The 22,605-nt window shown below is 37.3% G+C and overlaps 1 protein-coding gene across 3 annotated transcripts in view; it reads left to right on the top strand.

Moving 5' to 3' along the window:
* The first annotated feature begins 2,793 nt into the window (after positions 1-2,793).
* CstF64 (cleavage stimulation factor subunit 2 CstF64) overlaps positions 2,794-22,605 on the top strand; it is a 32,564-nt gene continuing 12,752 nt past the window's right edge. For all 3 annotated transcript variants that reach the window (XM_083141923.1, XM_083141921.1, XM_083141922.1), the window contains exons 1-6: positions 2,794-2,931; positions 12,216-12,294; positions 13,283-13,452; positions 15,081-15,226; positions 16,735-16,842; positions 17,841-18,240. In XM_083141923.1, the coding sequence (XP_082998049.1) occupies positions 2,886-2,931; positions 12,216-12,294; positions 13,283-13,452; positions 15,081-15,226; positions 16,735-16,842; positions 17,841-18,240 (949 nt within the window). In that variant the 5' untranslated portion in view covers positions 2,794-2,885. The remainder of the gene's footprint in view (positions 2,932-12,215; positions 12,295-13,282; positions 13,453-15,080; positions 15,227-16,734; positions 16,843-17,840; positions 18,241-22,605) is intronic.

Genomic DNA, 22,605 nt, shown 5'->3' with positions numbered 1-22,605 from the left:
CAAATAAACACTCAAAGAATCTGTTAATTGCATAGGAAAGGCAACCTTACTTTCGAGTAAAAGATTCCGAAGAACTTTGCGGTGGCGGAAACGCATGACCCATCCCATCTCTTCACCCCATCCCTAACAGCGGTGCTTGGAAGGGAACCAGCGAAAAAGAAAGCCCTTGCCATTGGTAACAGCCTTGCTGGGATACAAGAGATCTGACCAATAAGGCCTTTTGAAACCCACGTGACTGTCACCGAAAGAGCTCTCCCCCCAATTTGTGCTGGAAACAGCAAAAGAAGACGGCCGCGCCATCTACTGGCCACCGATGCAAATGCAATTTCAAAGCGCAGCGAGGTTTAAATGTAGCTTCCACTTCTATTACCTAACTTTTCTATGATTAAATCAGTGGCATATTCTTCCGTGTTATTGGTTTGATTTGGTGTTTTAAGTCCACTTTATGCACAGTAAGGCTAATCGGGACTGGACCTACAGTTTAAAGTGGGATCCGAACCACTTGTGCCTCCACCGGGTATCGAACCCGGGACCCCTTGATTACAATCTTCCGTGTTATGTGAGTTACCGTCAGTAAAGCAACTTTTTTCATATTGGTAGAATTGTTGCGGTAAACAAGGTCAAATTTTTAGAATATGCCACTCCATTAAATTAGAACCTTGAGTCTGTTGAATAATTAACCACCCAAGGGAATGTTATGAATATTCTTTAATGTTCTTTATTTAGCAATTGTTCATAGGAATAGAAACGTGTTTTTCAGTTTCAGTTACAAGTTTTTTGAAAGAAATATTTTTCATGAACTATAGGTGGAAAGATTGACGACTCCCATAGGCTATGTCTCTGCAATCACATACTGAAAAACATGTGTGTTTGTAGGTGCATTTGCTTTTTATGTTTACTAATCTGTTTTTGTTAGATAACGCGTGCAAGGTAGAATGCTGTTAGTAGTTTGTGTGGATTTGTTTTCAGGGTAGTTCGTTGAGTTTCAAGTTTTGCCAGTCTTGAGTGAATGAGTTATAATCATCATGGATGGAAAAATAAATAGTGTGATTTGTTAAGGCATTGACGTGGTTTGTTCTTGTTCTGTCACAGTTTTCATCAGTCAATAATTCACTGTCCACAGTTGAAAGTGACAAAAGAAGTAGGAACAATGTAAAATATTCTTTTGGGTTTTTCATTTCTACTTTTTCTTAAGCCCCTATCACACGGAACTGGATTTCTAGTTTGAATGCCCTAGTTGGCGATGAACTGACTTTCTGGGTAGCAATCATGGCCGCCTGGCTTGACTGGTTTTGAGGAATAGGACATGTTCTAATTGCTACTAACTTCTTCGACTAGATTCTGTGGAACAGCCAATCAGAGCAAAGTTTGGCCATGTGATGATAATCTGTGAGTTTGTAAAGTAGCCTTTTTTTGTCTGTGGCTTCCGAGTGCATACAACACGAAAGGCGTGTGTACAATTGAAAAAGCTAAAATATTCTTCCATACGTGTATAGTAAACGTTGTAAAGTATGTATTTTAACAGCGCCGTTCTTCTCTACCTAAAACCATTTAATGCGATGCAATATTTTTCTCGGTTGGATAGTTATCGTATTTTAAAAGTGTGAAGTGATACGTTGTTTACATCTCGCGCGGCCGCCATTATGGGAACGAAAGACTATCGACAAGTACGGTATAACAAGTACCGTGTGAGGCGAAAACTAGCAAATGGGTAGCCAGTCCAGCGTCAACTAGAGCATTCCAACTAGAAATCCAGTTCCGTGTGATAGGGGCTTTAGTCAAACTCGCCATCATACCAAACCTAACATTAAGTTGCAAAAATTAGGACTTTTTCTTTAAACTGACAATGAGCGAAATATTCCTCTTTTTGTATGTGTTTGAAAAATTAGTTATTAATCGATAAGATGTCATTTACTCCTCCCTCATCTGCCATTGTGCCAGTTTCCGATAGAAGAGTTTTTTCACATAGTGTTTAATAGTGCATAATGCAGTCAAGGTGAATAAATGTGAAATAAATTTAGTTTGGGAAAAATAATATTTCCCAACTATCATTTTAATTTTTCAAATTATTGTAATAATTCAGTATGACCTGATCCCAGTGAAAATTGTCATATTTATAAGACCATTTTTCAATAATCCATGATTTCCTGATTTTCCATCCATTCAAAAAGGCGAATATTTGTATGATTCGGTGAAAATACCGGCAATATACTACTACCATTCCTAATAAAAAAAATAAGAAAATGGCTAATAAATATTTGTGATCACGATTTCTATTATCTAGTAGTGTGCGGGACCAAAAAAATGGAACGGGGAAATTTCGGGATGGGAAATACTCAAAATTTCCCGAATAGAATCACAAATTCCTCATGTTTGTTTTAAGTGATTTTTTTTGCATTCCTGGAATAAAACTGATAATATCGGAGAAGTTTCAGGCACTACTCCTTAGAATTTCCAAATTCGGGAAACCATTTCCCAAAGTCGGGATCCTGATGGGAATTTTTTTCCCCCGTTCTCGGTAGCGACTTGTTGCGATCTCGCACACCCCTATATACAGGATGGGATATCGATGTTTGAGCTTGATACTTGTAAAGCAAATAAAAAAAGCAATAATTAAAATTGTTGATTCTTGTCTTGGATTGTCCAAAGGAAATACCTACAAAATATTCTAATTTGAAGACAATCCGAACACAACCCAGGGTGCGCTTCCGAGGAATTTAGGCGAAATAGGGAAATTTCGCACTTTCTGGTTGTGTCAACACTGCCAAGCAATACTGGCAGATTTGATGTAAACAACGTAGCTAATCTGTGCAACGTAGTGTATAATCTGTGAAACTAAACGTTATTTCGTTTGTCCGTAAAATAAGAAAAAGGTTTACACCAAAATGAGTGACCAAAATTTGATGGATAAATCGTTACGATCTGTTTTTGGTAAGTTTTAATTCCGGTAACATTATCGTATGGGTAAAACGGATTCCTTCAAATTTACAGGAGAAAGTACTTACGGAAATCATTTTCTTGAGCGTTTTGGAAGTTCCTGAATGTAGATTTGATCCATTTTAATGTGAATGCGTGTTGTTTTCTGCGAAAATCTCTGTCCGACACGCTGTTTCTGCTCACGCCATTTGCTTTTTGCATGAGAGTGCAATGTTCCATGTGTTAAGACGATGCAACCCCGTAGCCAGTGTTTCAACCTCGCCGTGTTTTCACTAGAACCACCTGTCGAGTTCGGAACAAGCCATTTTTCCCGAATGGGTGTCACTTTTCGCACAACATTGTGTTCCGACGTCACAGGAGAGAGCTGTTTTTACAATTTTTCTTTGTATTTATGCTAATGGAACCTAACCTAACAGGCCTAACCTAACCACGTAGGCATTCCTCGTCTGACGTCAATATTCAAGGTTGCAAGGAAGAGAATTAACGAATTACGAAAGAAAGATGGTTCCGACCCGAATGGGTGTCACTTATCGCACAACACTGTAGCAACATTGTGTTCTGACGTAACAGGAAAGATCTTTTTCATGTTAAGCAATACAAGCTAACGCGTCTCTTAGCGAAAATAATAATTTTTCTTTGTATCTATGCTAATGGAACCTAACCCAACCGGCCTAACCTAACCACGTAGGCATTCCTCGTCTGACGTCAATATTCAAGGTTGCAAGATGGTTGTGCGTAAAGGAAGAGCATTAACCAATTTCGAAAGAAAGATGGTTCCGACCCGAATAGGTGTCACTTATCGCACAACACTCTAGCAACATTGTGTTCTGACGTCACAGGAGAGACCTTTTTCATGTTAGGCAATACAAAGGTAACGCGTCTCTTAGCGAAAATATTATTTTTTCTTTGTATGTATGCTAATGGAACCTAACCTAACAGGCCTAACCTAACCACATAGGCATTCCTCGTCTGACGTCAATATTCAAGGTTGCAAGAGAGTTGTGCGTAAAGGAAGACCATTAACAAATTGCGAAAGAAAGATGGTTCCGAATTGCTGTGTATGGACAATGAACGTGGTAAATCGCATGGTTATTTTACAAGTTCTACACGTAAATGCGACGTATTAGCATAATTTCAAATAGGGGCACGAAAGTAGATATTTTCCGGTGAACGAGGTTGCACCACTGCATAAATCGACAAAACACACTCAGAACGCCCCCTAAACCAGTATGCTATCGCGGCCATAATGTGTTACAGATTCGAAACAACAAGTAACAGTAAGTACTCGTAAATAGAGAAAATAAACATTATCTTAGTTAGAAATGCATTATTTCGCCTTAAGAAATGTTCCGCAACGCGTTAGCAATGTAAAGAAGTCTGAAATATATGATTCGTAGGTGTTTCACCCATACGATAATAGTACCTTAATTCCTTCTAGCATGAAACAGTTTCAAAATGACATAAAAATTATATCGTTCACTCATTTTATGCACCTCGGCAAGTTTCTCCTATTACATTCCTAACATAATAGAAGTACCAACAATTTTCAGTACTCTTAAATGCTTATGGGAGAGTCTTAAGCGAATCAGGTTAGATACATTTCACACTGAAGTGATGCATGTCATTTGAGAACGAAACTGCCCAAGTTCCGATTGTTTAAGGTAAATTTCGGTAAATATGCGATATAGCCCGAACGGATTTCTTCAAAATTTACAGGAGAAACTACGGTATAATTTAATAATACAGGGAATTTCTCCAATTTGTTTGAAATTTCGGATACTTACTAATTTGGGTCTCCTAATCACGAATCTGCACTTAAAATTTGGCGCTCACGTATAGAAATTCCTGAATTACGGCTAGCCCCACGGACCATTGGCGCTAGCCCCACGAACCATTGGCACGTGGTTAGGTTAGGCCAGGTTAGGTTAGGGAACATAGTTAAATTTTAGGGTCGTAGTAATATCAGGAATATATATATTTCGTTCTTTAAGTATTCGAAACTGAAAATCTTGCGATAAATAATGAGCAATTGTTCATTGTCGGATGCGATGACTGACCCTCTTATTTTGCAAGTTTGACACGTGAGCGCCAAATTTTAACTTCAGATTCGTGATTAGGAGCCCTAATTTAGTGAGTATGCCGAATTTCAAACAAAATGGAGAAATTCCCGGTATTGTAAAATCGCTCTGAAACTACTTACTGAAATCAGTTTCTGTAGCATTGTCGAAGTTCTTCGAGGTATTTTCTTTCGCGGAAACTGAAAACTTCACCATAGAATGCTGCAGAACAAGAAATAATCACTTTTTATGTAAGGAACTTGCATTTTCTTATTTTGTCATTGTTTCCATTATGTACCTGCAGATGGCAGGAGCATCGAAAGTCACACGATCTCGCCAGTGTTTCCAAACGTGCCTTTTTGGTACGAGAATATTTTTTTAACTATGCTTACCTAACCTAACCTTGCCGGAAATGGTCCGTGGGGTTATTGCGAATGATTTTCGGTGCTATCGTGAATGGTTTTTGGGGCTATCGTGAATGGTTTTTGAGGCTATCCGTCAATGGTTTGTGATGACATAATGAACATGAAAGCAGGTATTTTTTGGTTAAGAAGGGTGAAACACTGCATACCCACTCCAAATCGACAAAACACAAGCATGCCATATTCTGTTACCCAAGCGGAACAAGGAAGACAAATAATGACTCGAAATTAAATCAAGTAGCAATTTTCAGCCATTTTCCGGAGATAAGAAATTTACCTTGTTTAATTCAGATTTCATCATGGTACTCAGGCATTTTTTTTCATGGTTCAATTTCTCTTTATGTTTGTTAACACACTGAGTTTTAGTGATTACTTAATGCATGTTTGCTCGAAAATGTGTGTCCACTTCCGTATACTTACTAAATGATTCTTATCTTACAATCAGCCGTTCGTTTACTGTCGTCTTGGTTATGTATTGCTGCTGCCATCTAGGTCCGTTGTGTGTGGTGCATAGGGATTTCATAGTTAGGTTAGGCAAGGCAGGTTAGGGCTCTTTGTATTCAAATCAAATCATGTCTCTAAATGTTTTTTTGTGGTGAGGTCTGGTTTAGGGCTTTTAGCATTAGAATATCAATATGTTTATTCATCATTAAGCATTACAATAATGCAATAGATGTCTTCATTGGTACAAATATAAAACATAATACAAGAATAGTATAAACATACAAAGGTACCACTTCGATCTCGTGAAAACACCTATAACTAATTTATTTCGTCCTTTTTAACATTTCTACTTAATGTATTCTGCATTGTAAAACATTCTTTAGGGTGGAATTATGCTTTTTTCACGAAAATAATAGCGGATAGCCCCACAAACCATTCACGCATAGGTTAGGTTAGGTTCCGTTAGGTTAGGCAAACATAGTTAAAAATTCATTTTACTAGAAACAAATATGAATTCGCGCTAAAAGAGATTACACAATGAAAATACATTGTCGAACTTTGATAATGCTGTAGAAACTGATTTCGGTAAGTAGTTTCTTGTGTAAAAATGAAGAAATCCGTTTTCACTAAATCGAAGTGTTACCCATAAAATATGACATAAAACAAGAATAGTATAAACATAGAAATATAAGTCATGATACAAGAATAGCATATATATCTAAATATAAAACTCTCTACCAGAATAACTTGAACAAGCCTACATAAATAATAAAATATATAGGATGAGTATGAAGAGGACAGTATTACATGTATTAAGAGTTCTAGAAATTTAAATCATCTATTGAGTAGAAAACCTTTTCTCTTAGCCAGTCTTGTAGCACCCTTCAAAATTTTTCAAGAGGTGCACAGTGGCAGCTGGTTGTAATTATTTTGTACTTTGCTTAGCCTGGTTGATGGTGTGTCCAACTTATAACTGAATCTTGTGTTGTGTCTGTGTATAGAGTGTCTTATGTTGAATTTATGAATATTTTATTTGATAAACATTAGGCAGTTAAATTATGTATAGGCATGGAACAGTCATTATTTTATATTGTTTGAAAAGAGGTTTGCATGAAACAGATTGGTTGAATATTCCAGCCATATTTCTTACTGCTTTTTTTCTGCCAAATGAATACATTGCCAGCATTTGATGAGTTACCCATATGTTAAGTGGCTATGAAGAAATGCATAATAAGATTGTACCAATAAATTGTCACGTACGCAGGATCTAAGTTTATTTAATAAGAAGATGGCCAGTTTGCAGCATAATTTGTTTGTTTGCACATCCCACAATAATTTTGAATCTACATATAGACCAAGAAGTTTTACTGAGGTACATTCAATGTCGTTATTTAGGGTGAATATTATTTTCTCTGTTTTGTTTTTATTAATAGACAATTGATTAGTTTCAAACCAGAAAGTGGACTTCTCTTCTACTTCTTTGTCCAGTTCTTCAAGTATGAATTTATTATTACCAATTGTGAGGAAAGTAGTATCGTCTGCATACAAAACTGTTTTATGAGGTATGAAGCTGGGTAGATCATTTACATAAATGTTAAAAAGGAAAGGACCAAGAACAGAACCTTGGGGAACTCCACTTTCAATATTTAGGAGATCTGATTCTTTACTGTTTATGCTGACCCTCTGCTGTCTATTTGATAGATACGATTTTATGAGAGAGAGTTCAGCTTCTAGGATACCATAAGAGCGTACCTTTTTTATCAGCATTTGGTGTGAAACTGAATCAAAAGCCTTACTTAAATCAATAAGCGTTGTACTCACGGAAAGTTAGATTCAAAAGCATCCAGTACTGTTGCAACAATGCTTTCATTTGCTTTTGTGGTAGATGAATTTAATAAGAGTAGTAATTGGGTACTGCATAACATCAATAATTCTTTTTATAACAAAGTTTGATAAACCATAGAAATCCTCAGATTTTGAATTGTTTAATTTTTGTGTTGCTTTAATAATATCCATTGGCTTAACTTCATACTTCTGAATCTAGGCAGATTACTACTATTGTAATCTGCATTTCCATAAATGCTTTCAACATATAATGCTGCTGCTGGTCGTAAGCACAATATCCCTTTGAGCCTAATATTAGCAATAGTCTATGGAATGCCGTGTCAATGAAAAGCTGTGGTCTTTCCGTAAGGTGCCTTTTTGCTGATAAATAGTGGTAATTACCCTCACTAAGGTTCAAATTTACTTCGTTGGTTTATCTTCCAGTTACATGCGATGTATCCATTGTTGGTTTTGATGTAAAATCTCCCTTAGCATCATAAATTTTGTTACAATTATTGAGTTTTGTTGCTTTAGTATTTTATGCTTTCCTTCACCTGCACATGTATGCATTGCATGGTGGTTCAGATCCCGCTTTAGGCCCAGTCCCGATTAACCTATCTTTACATAAAGTGGACTTTAATTCAATGCAAGTGTGTGTAACATTTGGACTCTTTGACTGACTGTACCCTCTAATTAGCCCCGTCTAGTTGGCTATCCGAAAAAAATTGGAAAAATAACAAGAGATTTTGGGATCGTTTGTGGGATGAAAGCCCCAAAGAATGTGGAAAACCACCAGGAGAGGGGCTGCAAGCAAAGTGTCACCCGTAGTGCTAAGATGGATCCGTCGATTGGCGTGCCAAGAAAATCCCCCGACTCAACGTGATATGGCCCACAGATTTCACCTCGCACCATCTACTGTGAACAAAACAATTCACAAGGGCCTCAGTTTGAAATGTGTGCGGAAGGCCCGTGTACCCAACCTTCTACCGCATCACATTGCCGAATATAAGACGAACTGCAGGAAACTCTATGAAAAGTACCTGACGGGTTCCAAATGGAAGAAAGTTGTCACAATGGATGAATCATATGTCCATCTCACTGCTGGTGGTCACATTCGGGCGATCACATACCGTGACATTGACAGCAAGGGGTGCAGCAACTTTGTTCGTCAGTGCAGGGAAAGTTTCCCTCGTGGCTTTATGGTTGTGACGGGATTCGGATATGAGGGTTAGTTGATGATATGCAAGGTGGACAAAAACGTGAATGTGAATGCCAGATACTTCCAAGACTCCATTCTGACACCTATCTATCGAAGAGACATCCCAAAATTGTATGGAATGGACGCGAACCAGGTGATGGTGATATGGACAAAGCTTCGAGTCATACCGCCAGAACATCACTACGTTTTTATCAGGAAATGGCAGAGGAATTAGGAATTCGTGTCATTCCATTTGAAGACATTCCTGTGAAAAGCCCAGATGCCAGTCCAATGGATTTTTGCGCATTTGGACTGTTGAAACGATGTTTTCAACATCGCCGCCCACCCACCCTGGATAGTTTATGGAAATCTTGTAGGGAGGAGTGGGACAGAATTCCCATGCCTGTCCTGCGCTGGAGCTTGCTGCAATGGGAACTGCGATGCCGGGCGATAGTCAACAATGCTGGGGGTCCAATATAACATGATAGGTGGTGGCGGCCGCGGTATCTCTTACGGTGAGTACCCATCAAAAATGGTCGGATATAAAGCGATCAACTTTGCCACAAATGAGGAAATATGTGGCCTAAACACAAGAAATAAAGACAAACTTCACATAAAACACTGCCGCCTTAACTTATGTAAGAAAGGTCCCTTAAACTCTTGCATAGATCTCTACAATAAACTACCACAAGATGTGAGGAAAGAACCAAAATTGATGGTATTCAAGCACAAGATAAAATCATTGCTTCTGAGGCATGTTTTTTTATTCTATAGCTGAATATTTGGAAGTGACTTTTACATAAGACAAAATGTATATCATGTAGTATACTCACATATTATTCTTGTAAAATTAAATGTCAAATGAAGGTGGATAATTAGTATCACCTAAAAGTAGGCTGTAATGTTCTATATCTTCTAATGTTATATTTTTTTGTGATTTTGATATAATACCAGAGTAAGACCCAATTTTTTTTATAATTTATGGCTATGTATTTTGTATTTGTAAAATCTATTAATGTAGTATTGTATTCTAATGTAAATATTGACATGTACTGTAATTTGTACACACCGGTAGTCCTTGGATGCAAATAAACTAAACTAATGATTTTTGAAATGAAAATTGTGATTTCTCCTACCCTGATTGAAAGCATACCCTTCTAATTACTTGATTAGTATGTGAGTGGGTGGTTTTGTAGTCATATGTCTAGGTCACTTGACCGACAGTACTCCTTGAGAATTAAGTCAATTTTTTTAGTGATAGATTTAGACTTTGGTGTAATATAAAATGTATTTCCGAAGTGTGCAAATCACAAAGAATGGAATTATTTTACCCCAAAAATATGGCTCATCTAAGTTAAAAGAAAACCTATCTCATAGCACTTTCGTTGTACTGGACCTGAATTTCAACTGCAAGGGATTTCATTTGAGTAAAAAATTGGTCACAAAATGAAAATATTTGAAACATGTTGAAAAGCATATGACTACCTGGAAAAAACTTGGTTCAAGGGTTGCAACTGAAATTGTATATAAGGGGACCCTCACAATGTTGTCTTTATATCTGTGTGGGCAGGAGCATGTGGGTGGTAGGGGTGGTTGTTCTTTCCCCTCAGCTATCAATTGTCATGGGTTAGAAATCTGTGCCATTGAACAAATTACATTAACACTATGCAATTCATATAATAAGCAACATATGCTGCAATTTAAACAAATATATGAATACAAATACAAGAAAATAAAAGGATACACGCAAGCCTCCACCATTGGCTTAGTATTAACATTTTTCCTATTATCCCATCTGAGAATATTCACAATATATAACAAACAATATTCACAAACTGTCACGGGATAGATTTTTGGAATATTCTTATGCAAAGAAATGAAAAGGAAACTGAGTATTTTTGGCATGAAAGTCACCAAAGCAATCAAATCTTCAACTTATAATCCGAAGTACATTCCTCATTAATTTCATTCCGTACTAAAAGTGTATCATCAACTTTTTAAGATAATAAATGTAAAGAAACTAATATGAGAAATTATAAGGGTGTGCTTTCAATCAAATAATTAAGAACAAAACATTCACAAACATTTGCAGCCTTTCTTTTGGTTGGGGGGAGGTGAGGTCTAAAATAGGCATATTCCCGCCATAATAGTGTCGCCTCCTGAAAGAAACAACACTCGACAAACGACTGACTGGAATAAAATTTTGTGCGTGAAATATATATTTTTAGGTTGACTTTATTTTTCTAGGGAAGGGGACACGGCCCCCCCCCCTTACCTCGCTATCTGCACATCTATGAAAACATTATTTAAAATTTCATGCTCTAAAAGTTTACTTCAATGATATTTTGAAGCTAGATTCTTAGATTTTTAGTTATTTTGAAAAATTTAAAATCTGGTAGCCATTTAAAAAAAAAAAAAAAAATAGAAATAAGTGGTCATATTTTCAGAAGGATTGAAAAAGTCATCAATTTTATTTATGGGTAAGTTAGAGCACATATCTAAGTTCATTTTAAAACTAATTTTGTTGGTGTTGCACCTTTTCCTTTCAACGATAATTTAAATTGTAGTAAACCATGTTTTTGTACATATGTACAAAACATGCACTTTTCTCAGAGGGCCTCCCAATGGCGTAGTGTTTAGTGGTACCGTCCTTGCCTTGCCAAGGGGTCCCAGGTTCGATACCCGGTGGTTCAGATCCTACTTTAAATTATAGGTCCAGTCCCAATTAGCCTTACTGTGCATAACGAGGACTTAAAACACCTACTCAAACAATCAATCCGTGTTTAATTTATTTTTCCATATGATATACAAAGAAGTAAATTTAATGCTTGCTTTTGGAAAACCATTTCATCTCATGTGCCACTAAATATACAATAAACATTGAACTGCCAAAGTGTGACATTCTCTTTTGAATAGAACTGTACCAGCCAGGCTAGAAATAACATAACTCATAGCACTTCAGGTAATTCTCTTTGAACAAATGAAGTGTTATCCCCAGTTTATATTGCATGTTTTGCATGTTAAGTGCAAATTTCGGTGATATTCAGAAAATGGCATAATTCGTGTTATTTTGAAATTCCGAAATGGAGAAAATTTGTCTCCCTACTTATATATCAAAGCATAATTGACATTGTGCTGTGTTTCTATTTTGTTACATTTCTCCTAATAACTGTAACATTGATCAAATTGCCGATAATGTAAAAAAAAGTTTACTTGCTTTTAACAACTGTAGTTAGAAAGTAGAAAAGATACACATGTTTTTGCACTTTTTTATAATGGTAAAGACATTCATACACACCGACAATTAAATTCACTATTGTGGTTTTCTTGCAGTTGGTAATATACCATATGAAGCTACAGAAGAAAAACTGAAGGATATCTTTAGCGAAGTTGGCCCTGTGCTGTCATTCAAGTAAGTTTGTGCAATGCTATCATATTAATATGTTATATTCAGTGGAACGTTGATTATATTCTGTACAGGGGACTGCGTATAAAGAACTTATGAAGAGAAAGAATGTAAAATCCAGGAATGTATAATGCCTGGAAATGTGGGACCTCTGCATTAGTTCTGTAGGATAAACATAGGTAAATTAGGAAGATAGGAATACAGTTATTCTCTACAAACTATATAATTTTTGACCTGGAAAACCAGGAAATGTCTTGGAACAACTGTTAAAAGAGGTCAGGGAATTCATAAGGATATTCAAAATGTCAGTGAATATAAAATTATTGTTCTATTTGCAGTGAATGTAGATTGATATTATGAAACCTCATTTCTTAAAACGACAATGTTTTCATCCTAATTATACTGTAAACGAAGTTTAAGTTGTCTAATACTTTACAGTATGATCTGAAAATTTAATTGAAATTGCCTGGAAAGTGAAAGAATTTGTTTTGGCCAAATGAGTGAGAACACAGTGAATTTTTGAAATTTATTAATGTTTGTATGGTTTCTTTTAAGATATATTTATACCAGGGATGGAGAGACATGAAACAAACGTGCCTGTACATGATATGGGAAAGGGGGAGGTGGTGGAGATGTTGAAGTGTGCCATCTTGGGGAGTCACTCTTCATTTTGCAGCTGGACGTTAATAGTCTTTAGTGAGAAACACGATTGTATCCATAATTTCATCATAAACACTTCCTATGCTGAAACTCCAAATGTTCTTTTGAATCATATGCAATGATAAACATTTAGTATTCGTTTGGCATAAGGCTTAAAGTTATGTCAAAATTAAGAATTCCATGAAATTGACTCTAAAATGGCTGATTCCAAGATGGTCACCTTGTTGGTTACATACTCTATATCATGGAAAGGAATCGTTGATTTGTGTTAGCCTATCCATATAACTTTTTGTGAGTAGATAAGTGTTATTTGTACAACTTACCTCCCTTCTAGGCTTGTGTATGACCGAGAAACGGGGAAGCCAAAGGGTTATGGGTTCTGTGAGTACAAGGACCAGGAGACTGCCCTCAGTGCCATGCGTAACCTTAATGGATATGAAATTGGAGGTCGAACCCTGCGTGTGGATAATGCTTGCACAGAAAAGTCACGCATGGAGATGCAAAGTAAGTATATTCTTCCATGATCAAGCTTCTGAATGCTAATATCCTGATTATACACACACCTGTTCTACATCATATGAATTGACTGTGGCAAAATGTACAAATTATTTACTAGTGGTGGGCTCATATGAAATATTGGCCAATGCTGATAAAGCACATATGAAATTTACCGATAACCGATATTCTACTGATCCGATATAAAATTCCAAATGGTCCGTGAAGAACCTGAATAGTTCATTCACCTCGTTAACCTTTACTCTCCCGATGATACCATATGGTATCATCAGAGTAAGGTCGTACTGCCCCGATGATACCATATGGTATCATGGTGCTGATTACGAAATGAATGTGCTTTTTGGACCTTCATACTCTTATGTTTGGGTGGAAACTCTGATACAGGTCTGGAGCAAGCCTGGGAAATTCACATTGATGACCAACCTCCCACCTCTACCCTTCCCCCCTCTGCAACATATCCATGCCACATTTCCGAACAGAGTTTCACATTTTGGCTCATTATTTAACTTGTATGGCACCCATGAACGTGAAACATGTTTCATTCTCTTTAGAAACGTCCATTCTTTGAAAAGAGTACTAAGGTTTGCACCTTCTCCCCAAAAAAGCGGGAGAAGAGGGGGCAAACTCATGACTTTTATGTTTTTTCCATTGAAATTCGGGGGTCGTACCCCCCCCCCCCCCCCCCCCCAATCCCTCCTTCCTTGGTTCGGCATTCTGAATTGTACATGGTTGCATGCGCTGATGTTTTAGCTGCAAAACAAAAGTTATCCGAAGTAGATTGCTCCCAAAGTGCCCAAGTTATAATAATTTTCCTCCAAAGAGTGCTCAAATTTAAAAGTTCCTTCAGTGAAGCCCAGGCGAGAACGGGGTTATTTTCGTAAACCTGCTCGGGAGTCTAAAGGTTAATAAATGTTTATTTCCAGATGACTGTAGTGCAAAAGAAGTTGCTTATTTAGACATTTACCTAAAAGTAGGCCATGGAATTACACTAAATTATAAGATATTTATAGATACATCGTTAATCCGTGGTAGGTCAGTAGTTATGGCATCTGACTACCGTGGAGAGTTGAATCCCCGGTGGGGGTGAACCATGATTTTTTCCACCTGTTCAAGCAGCTCCAGTGGGTACCTGGAGGAAACGGGGGAGTAAAGGTGGACAGGATCATGATGCTGATCACATCACCCCCACCTTCTGCTGTGATCAAGAAAGTGTGGGCCCCTAACTCCACATCCCCTATACGCTTTAATGGCATTGTGCATAGCACAGGGGAGCACTTTACACACTTATACTTTACTTTACACACTTATACTTTATAGATACGTCAGATTGGTAATTTTACCGATACACCGATATGCCTTTATCAGCCAATACCAATACTATACCGATTAATCTGCCCCATTCTTATTATTTACTGTATCTTTAAAAAAGCAACTGTTCTGTCCCATATGTTCTTACGCTTATGTTTGTATCTCATAATGTCATAATGAGTGCAGTTCATTAATAAAGCCATTGATAATTAACTGTACAGATGAAGTAAGTACTTGATTCCAGTATAGTTATCTGAACTATAAGAGAAATACGAGTATTTATTCCTTCATCTGTTTTATTCTTCCAGGTTTGCTGCAGGGCCCAGTGGTGGAGAACCCATACGGAGAGCCTGTGGAGGCTGACAAGGCCCCGGAAGCTATAAGCAAGGCCGTGGCCTCTCTCCCGCCTGAGCAGATGTTTGAATTGATGAAGCAGATGAAGTTGTGTGTGCAGGTGATGCATTCTTCAATTGCAAGGTTTATTTAGAAATAACCAAAGATAAGAACGAGTGGCTAGGAAAAGTTATAGCCAACAGCCCCAGACCTGACCTGCCTATACTACTCATATACCGTGCTTTCATTTCGATCTTCAGCCGAGAGATCGGGAGAAGTGTGGCAGGCGGCGCTGACGGAGATGCCGACATTTGCGGCCTGTAATGCCCGCTTATTTTTATAGACATATGCAGACATTTATATAAATATTGCAAAACGATCACTAACCTGTGTTATAACATGCAAAAGTTCTTCTGTAATTCATCCAAGTTCTGCTCTTATATACACAAATAAATACGCTATAGAAACGATGTTAAGAGCCACAGATAATAAGTATTTTAATCATAGTTTTGACCAGTTACGTCCTGCTTAAGTTTATATCCTTGAAAGAGTTTTGTGGCCACGGTAATCGTTTGGAGGTTTCGAATGTGCAACACTGTATCAAGATTACGCTGCAGACGAAACCGTTAAAAGTGAATTGTTTTCGTGAGCATCCTTGCAATCCGAAATATCCGAGCTAGAGTTTTTTTGTTCCTTCGCGACTAGATGAAGACAGAGTTGTGAATATAGTGGCGAGCAATGTAAACCAAGAGCGTGTTAATTTCGTACTGTGCGCAACAGTGTTATTCTTGGTTACTTGCCGTTACTTGTTTGTGTTATTGCAGTGTATGTGTGTTGTGTCAGTGAGACGATTGGAATGCCAGCCGCAAGGCTCACGTTAGAACAATGATTTTTTATGTATGACACGTACGTGAAAACAGACTTGTGTCGAGACGTGTGTAGGCAATTTGTACAGAAATTCCCGGGCGTTTCAACTCCACACAGAGATACGGTTAGACATCTTGTCCTTAAATTACGAGAAACTGGATCATTAATTTTTAAAACACCTAAGCAAAAACGACGGATTCTAACCTAAGCAAAACTCGATGATATTGGTGCAGCGTTAGAACGTTCTCCAAATAAACCTATACGCCGTGTTTCACAAGAGGTGGGCGTGTCAAAATAATCGGCACATACAGCCACTAAGCTACTAAAATTAAAACCGTACTCTTATAACACAGGTTGGTGCTCGTTTTGCAATATTTATATAAATGTCTGCATATGTCCATAAAAATAAGCGGGCATTACAGGCCGCAAATGTCGGCATCTCCGTCAGCACCGCCCGCCACGCTTCTCCCGATCTCTCGGCTGAAGATCGAAATGGACGCACGGTATATGTCTAATTGCAAAAATAAGTATGTGAATAGGCTAGTGCTGTTAGCAAAGCTTTCACAGGAGACAATACATATTTGCCATCATAAGAGTTGCTCCTTTTCAATAATGATGATAAACGTATGTTTGACGTATGTTTTGTTCAGTTGCACAGTTTCTACATGGAAGAATTATTACTTAAATTTAGAAACTAGTGTTGGTACTTGGTGTAAGTCCATCTCTTTCTTGAAATCCTGTAAACTTATTCATTGATTGCAGAATAATCCAAACGAAGCAAGGAACATGCTACTGCAGAATCCTCAACTGGCATACGCCCTTCTGCAAGCCCAGGTTGTCATGAGAATAGTGGATCCTCAGGTCGCTGTGGTAAGTTCAGCTTTCAGGTTTTTTTCTTCTTTTTTCACAAAAAATCTTGTTGCAGACATTCAGATAGCATCTTTTTTTATCCTCCCCCCCCCCCCTCCCAAGTGTTGACTTATGGAATATCTCGTAACATATTTTATGTATCTGTCACTTCCCTCTGATAAACATTGTGGCATGGTTTCCAGAAGTTGCAAGGCCTTTTTTTAACAGCTGTGAAAAAGCTGCAAGGCTGTAATTTGTCCTTCAACATTACAGAAACCAGTGTGTAGTATCCAAAAATGGTTGACATAATTCTAAGGTACATATTACATAGAAAATATTAGATCATGAAGTCTGTCCTGTTGTAGCATTTGTTAAACCTGGGATGGGCAATTCATATGATTGCAAAATGTTTCACAGTAAATAGAAAAGAACTGGTAATAGCCTAATAATTAATTTTTGTGTACATAGAGTGAAATATTTTTTGTCTAGTTGTAAAATGCAATGTTTAGTCAAATTTCCCATATAGAAAATAGTTTTTTTTTTTTTTTGAGTTCTTTAAAGATATCTGCCAGGGGTCCTGGGTTCGAATCCTCCTTTCATCAATTTCATCATATCATCACTCATCCTCATCTTCACAAATTAGCCAAAAGTGGCACAAATGGCAAAGTAAAATTTAAAAAATAATCAATCAATTTTAAAGATCCCGTACCTGGCATTAAAATTGTATTTTTATACATTTCTTTTTAACTGTCTACATGTTACATGACTATAAAAGAAAACATATCATGGAGAGAAAATTTGAAAATTAATATTAATTGTTCACTGAATTGCATGCTTGAAAAGGTCGGTGTTCATTGATGTTCAAATTCCATCTGATACTCTCTGATATGAATGCATCGGTATTAGCTCAGCGCTAAAAATTAAATGTACGTGTAAAATATTTTATATTATGTTTTCAACATTAAAATATGCAGTTGTTACAATTCAAGTTATGCAGATGTATTGTAATATCTTTTCAGACTATGCTACACAAAAGCAACCCAGTCCCGCAACCACTGATGCCCTCTGACAAGATCCCCACGCCGGTGTCAGTGCCTCCAGCCATCTCCACGGGGCCACCTCTGCACATTCCTCTGTCGGCTCCAGTCATGGTATCCGCTCCGCTGCCAAATTCCATTCCAGCTCCAGTCCCCGTACCCGTGCCGATGCCTGTTCCCGTACCAGCACCGGGACCCATGCCGAACAGCGGCGGGCCTCCTTTCATGCCACCTGTGCGGCCAGAGGGCCCACCCTTCAGGCCAGAGTTCTCTGGGCCAAGGGAGGATGGGTGGCCCAGGCCTCCGGTCATGCCGGGTGCTCCAGTTGGCCCCAGGGGACCCATGATGGGGGAGAGGCCAACGGGACCTTCGTCTTTTGTAGGCAAGACACGTTTTTTAATAATTCAACAAAGAATATTAAGCACATGCACCCAGTGGAACCTACATTATATATAAAAAATATTTCTATTAAGAACACAATAAAAATATCACAAAAGCTATTTTACTTACGTATTTGGGAGTCTACTCCTTGAGTTAGCTACGTTTCGGGGAAGCGACTGCCCCCTTCTTCAAGCGTTCTTTAAGCATGCAAGGAAAGGTTGGACGGGTAGGATTGGGGAAAAATTATCAGATAAAACTATGTCCCTTTTACCCTGCATTCTCTTAAACTTGTCATGTTCACTATAAATTCCCTTAAAATTCATTAAAAGCAGTAAAAACGAGTTAAAATTCCAAGAACTGTGCTCTCTTCCATCTACGTGTTAATCAGCTGATGTTCCGCGGGGAATGCAGGAAGCACAGGCTATATCCCCACAGTATGTCACCGGGTCAAATTCACGCATTTCCTGTATGGCCCAAATCACTTCCGGGGTAACCTGAAATCCTATTTCTTCCCTCTTTTGTCCTTTTTCCCATCTTTTAAATAGGTTTATCCAGATTTCGTCAAGATTTCCATCTTCCCGATTGAGTTTATTGTCCCTATCATTACATATGTTAGCTACTTCATACACATTCCTATTGATAGCGTGATTTACCCTTCTAATAATAACTTTTTCTTTAATTTTATGGGAGTTTTCAAGTACATTTTCAGATAGGCCTCTTCAGGGATTCCTGTCTTTGATGTCTTTGTTGTGTTCTTTCCATCGAACTTTCATACTTCTCCCCATCTGTCCGATGTATTCCTTGTCACAGTTACATTTAATACTGTATGCTCCTTTCGCATTTTCATCTTTGTCTTTTTTCCTTTCCAACCCTTTTATATTCTGAAAAGTGCTTTTCTATATTTCGCGGGGGCTTTATTCCACTTTTTATATTACAATCCTGTAAGACTTTTTCAATTTTTTTTTGAATCTTCTTTAATGTATGGAATTCCTATGAACTTAGGTTTCTTGTTTTCTTCCCCTGCTTCATTTTCTTTGGCTGTAATTTCCCTATCCTCAGAGGTTCCTCTTTTAACCCTTTCGCAAAATTTGTAGGCATTCTTTCTTATTTTCCTCATTTTCAAAATCCATTTTTCTTTAGCTAAAGTGTCTGTCTGGTTGCACAATCTTTTCGCTCTTATGTAGAAATTCAGAAAGAAATTTTTCTTTGTTCTCCCTGCATGTTTTGATTCTTTTTTTAATGTAGATTTCCCCCGCGAGTGCTTTGTGGAATACCCCAGTTTTAATTTTGCCATTTTCATTAACAATATTTAGGTCTAAAATGCTAATTTCCCCATTATGCATTTCTTCTTTAGTGTATTTAATACGGTCTTCCTGTTCGCTTAGGATGTTAAATAATCTATCTAGCCCTTTCTTTTTCCCTATTACCAATATGTCATCTACATACCTTCCAAAGAACTTTATTTCTTTTTCAATTTGATTCAAAGCTGCTTTTGCTATGTAGTGTAGAAAGATGCTGGAAATAATCCCAGAAACTGTATTCCCCATGGCTAACCCTTTCCTCTGTAAATATATGTTATTATTGAAACTAAAATAATTGTACCCTGTAACCAACTGTGCCCATCTTACAAATTCCCATGAGGTTACATCATCCACACCTTTCTCCATAAGCCAACGGTAGAGACAATCTGCTGCTTTATCTCTCTTTTTTTATCTTTATACGCTGGGGTATAAATTAATAACGTCAAAGCTCATAATATTATCTTGGGGGGCGGGTAATAGTTAAATTCTCTATCTCTTCCTTTACCTCCCATGAATTTCTGAGGCTGTGTTTTGTTTTTCCCCCCCCACCTCCCTAATTTCCTTGACCAAAGTTTTGGCCAAGAGGAATCCAGGATGTGAATACATTGGTATACTGCCTTTCTTACTATTATCGATTAGTTTCTTTTTTGTAGTTCTGGCCAAGGTTATGCTAGTTTCAATTCCTTTTTTATTTCCCTTTTTTTTGGGGGGGGGGGTACTTTTGACTTTCTCAAAATCTACACATCTAAAGCATTCTTCCATTTTTCTTTCGTAGGTGTCTTTGCCTATCACTACCATTTTATTTTCCTTGTCGGAACCGATGAAGTATACCTTTTTTTTTATTTTACCCATTCTTTTACATTTCTAATTCTCCTTATATGCTTTCGTTGTTCCTTTCCCCCCCTTATTCTTTCTACCCACCTTATCACTTTTCTCCTTTTGCTGTTCTGTTCTAATCCTTTCTTGGGCCTCCCCGATGGCGCAGTGGTAGCGTTGTTGCCTTGTAATCAAGGAGTCCCGGGTTCGATACCCGGTGGAGGCACAAGTGGTTCGGATCCCACTTTAAACTGTAGGTCCAGTCCCGATTAGCCTTACTGTGCATAAAGTGGACTTTAAACAACAAATCAATCAATAATCCTTTCTTCTATAATATCATGAATTTTCCTTTTGGCCTCTGCCCTATCATCATTGTCATCAATCATCATCCCTGCCTTTTCAGTCGCAATTATAAACTCTTCTTTTTCAATTCGTTCATTTCCAATAGCGAACTTATGCCCTTTTTCTAAAATTTCTGTGAGATCGTGTGGAAGAACATGTTCCGTTAAATTTATTACATTTTTCCCTCCTCCTATATTATTAGTCTTCTTCTCAAAAGTTTTCCGGCTTTCCTGTCCCTTCATTTTTCCCAATTTAATTCCTATTCTCTTTATGTTCAGTTCATTAATTCTATTCACACTTGTATAAAGCCTCTCTTCAATGCGATTCCAGGTCACCTCATCAAGTGACGCACCAAATTCCAGGTGTAGACGTAAACATAAATTGTTCTACGGCCCCATATTCTTCCCTGATGCATTTACCCAACATTCCTAATTGTAAATTTCTTTTCTGTTCGGCTCCCCTATCACTCATTAGTTTATACCCCCATTTAAAAAAAAATAATTGATAACCTCCATTCTCCTGCGTTCCTTAAGAAACCAAATTCTATTGATGGCATTGTTCAACCTAATCCTTGTTTTTTCAAAAATTCGCACATTTTTCCCCGTATCGGAACTTAAATTCATATTTGGTTTGGCACCTACTACTCACGATATTAAATATTAGGGATGGGTCGATATGAAATTTTGGCTGATACCGATAAAGTAACGATATAAAATTTACCGATACCGATAACCGATATTCTACTGATCCGATATAAAATTAGAAATGGTCCTTGAAGAACCTGAAAGGTTCACTGACCTCTTTAATAAATGTGTGTTTCAAGGTGACTGCAGTGCAAGATAAATTGCATATTTAGACATTTACTTTTTTAGAAAGTAGGGCATGGATATTATCCATAAAAATTACAACAAAATGGCAGAATTTTGCACTAAATTATCAGATAATAATCGATATATCAGATTGGTAAAATAATCTGTAATTTTACCGATAAACCGATACACCAATATGCCTATATCGGCCAATACCGATAGAGTACCGATTAATCGGTCCCATCCCTATTAAATATTAAAAAATATTTCTATTAAGAACACAATAAAAATATCATATAAAAGCTATTTTACTTACGTATTTGTGAGTCTACTCCTTGAGTTAGCTACGTTTCGGGGAAGCGACTGCACAGTTCTTGGATTTTTAAGTCGCTTTTACTGCTTTTAATGAATTTTAAGGGAATTTATAGTGAATATGACAAGTTTTAAGAGAGTGACTTAGTTTTATCTGATAATTTTCCCCAATCCTACCCGTTCAACCTTTCCTTGTGTGATATAACGATGTGGCATGGCAGTATTGCATGCTTAAAGAATGCCTCATGAAGGGGGCAGTCGCTTCCCCGAAACGTAGCTAACTCAAGGAGTAGACTCACAAATACGTAAGTAAAATAGCTTTTATATGATATTTTTATTGTGTTCTTAATAGAAATATTTTTTAATATTTAATATTGTGAGTAGTACATGCCAAACCCAATATGAATACATTATATATGTGATGCATGTAGTAATAACACAATTTCTACATCGAAAATAAGGAATATTACTGCAATTAAGAAGAATTATGTTGAAAATGTCTTGAAAATTGAAGACGGTCCCCTGGAAAACATATAATTAAGGTTCCATTCTGCATATATTGGGAACGAAGCATTATGAATTTTTTTCCAGTGCTGCAAAGTACCAATATAATGTTTACCAATATATGTAACCGATGTTCTGCTGATCTGATATAAAATTACAAATATTTGTCCAAGGTCATTTGGTCATTGACCCTTCCTTTCATTTATTGTATGTGCAACCCCAACTTCAGCTAAATACTTTGCTTAGTGTTTTGCTGTATTTGCTCCAAAAAAATAAAATGCA

The sequence above is a fragment of the Lepisma saccharinum genome, chromosome 20 (genome assembly GCF_977018435.1).
Source record: "Lepisma saccharinum chromosome 20, izLepSacc3.1, whole genome shotgun sequence".
Lineage (NCBI taxonomy): Eukaryota > Metazoa > Arthropoda > Insecta > Zygentoma > Lepismatidae > Lepisma > Lepisma saccharinum.
Note: the sequence above shows the minus strand (reverse complement) of the source record. Positions and strands in the feature narration are given on the sequence as shown.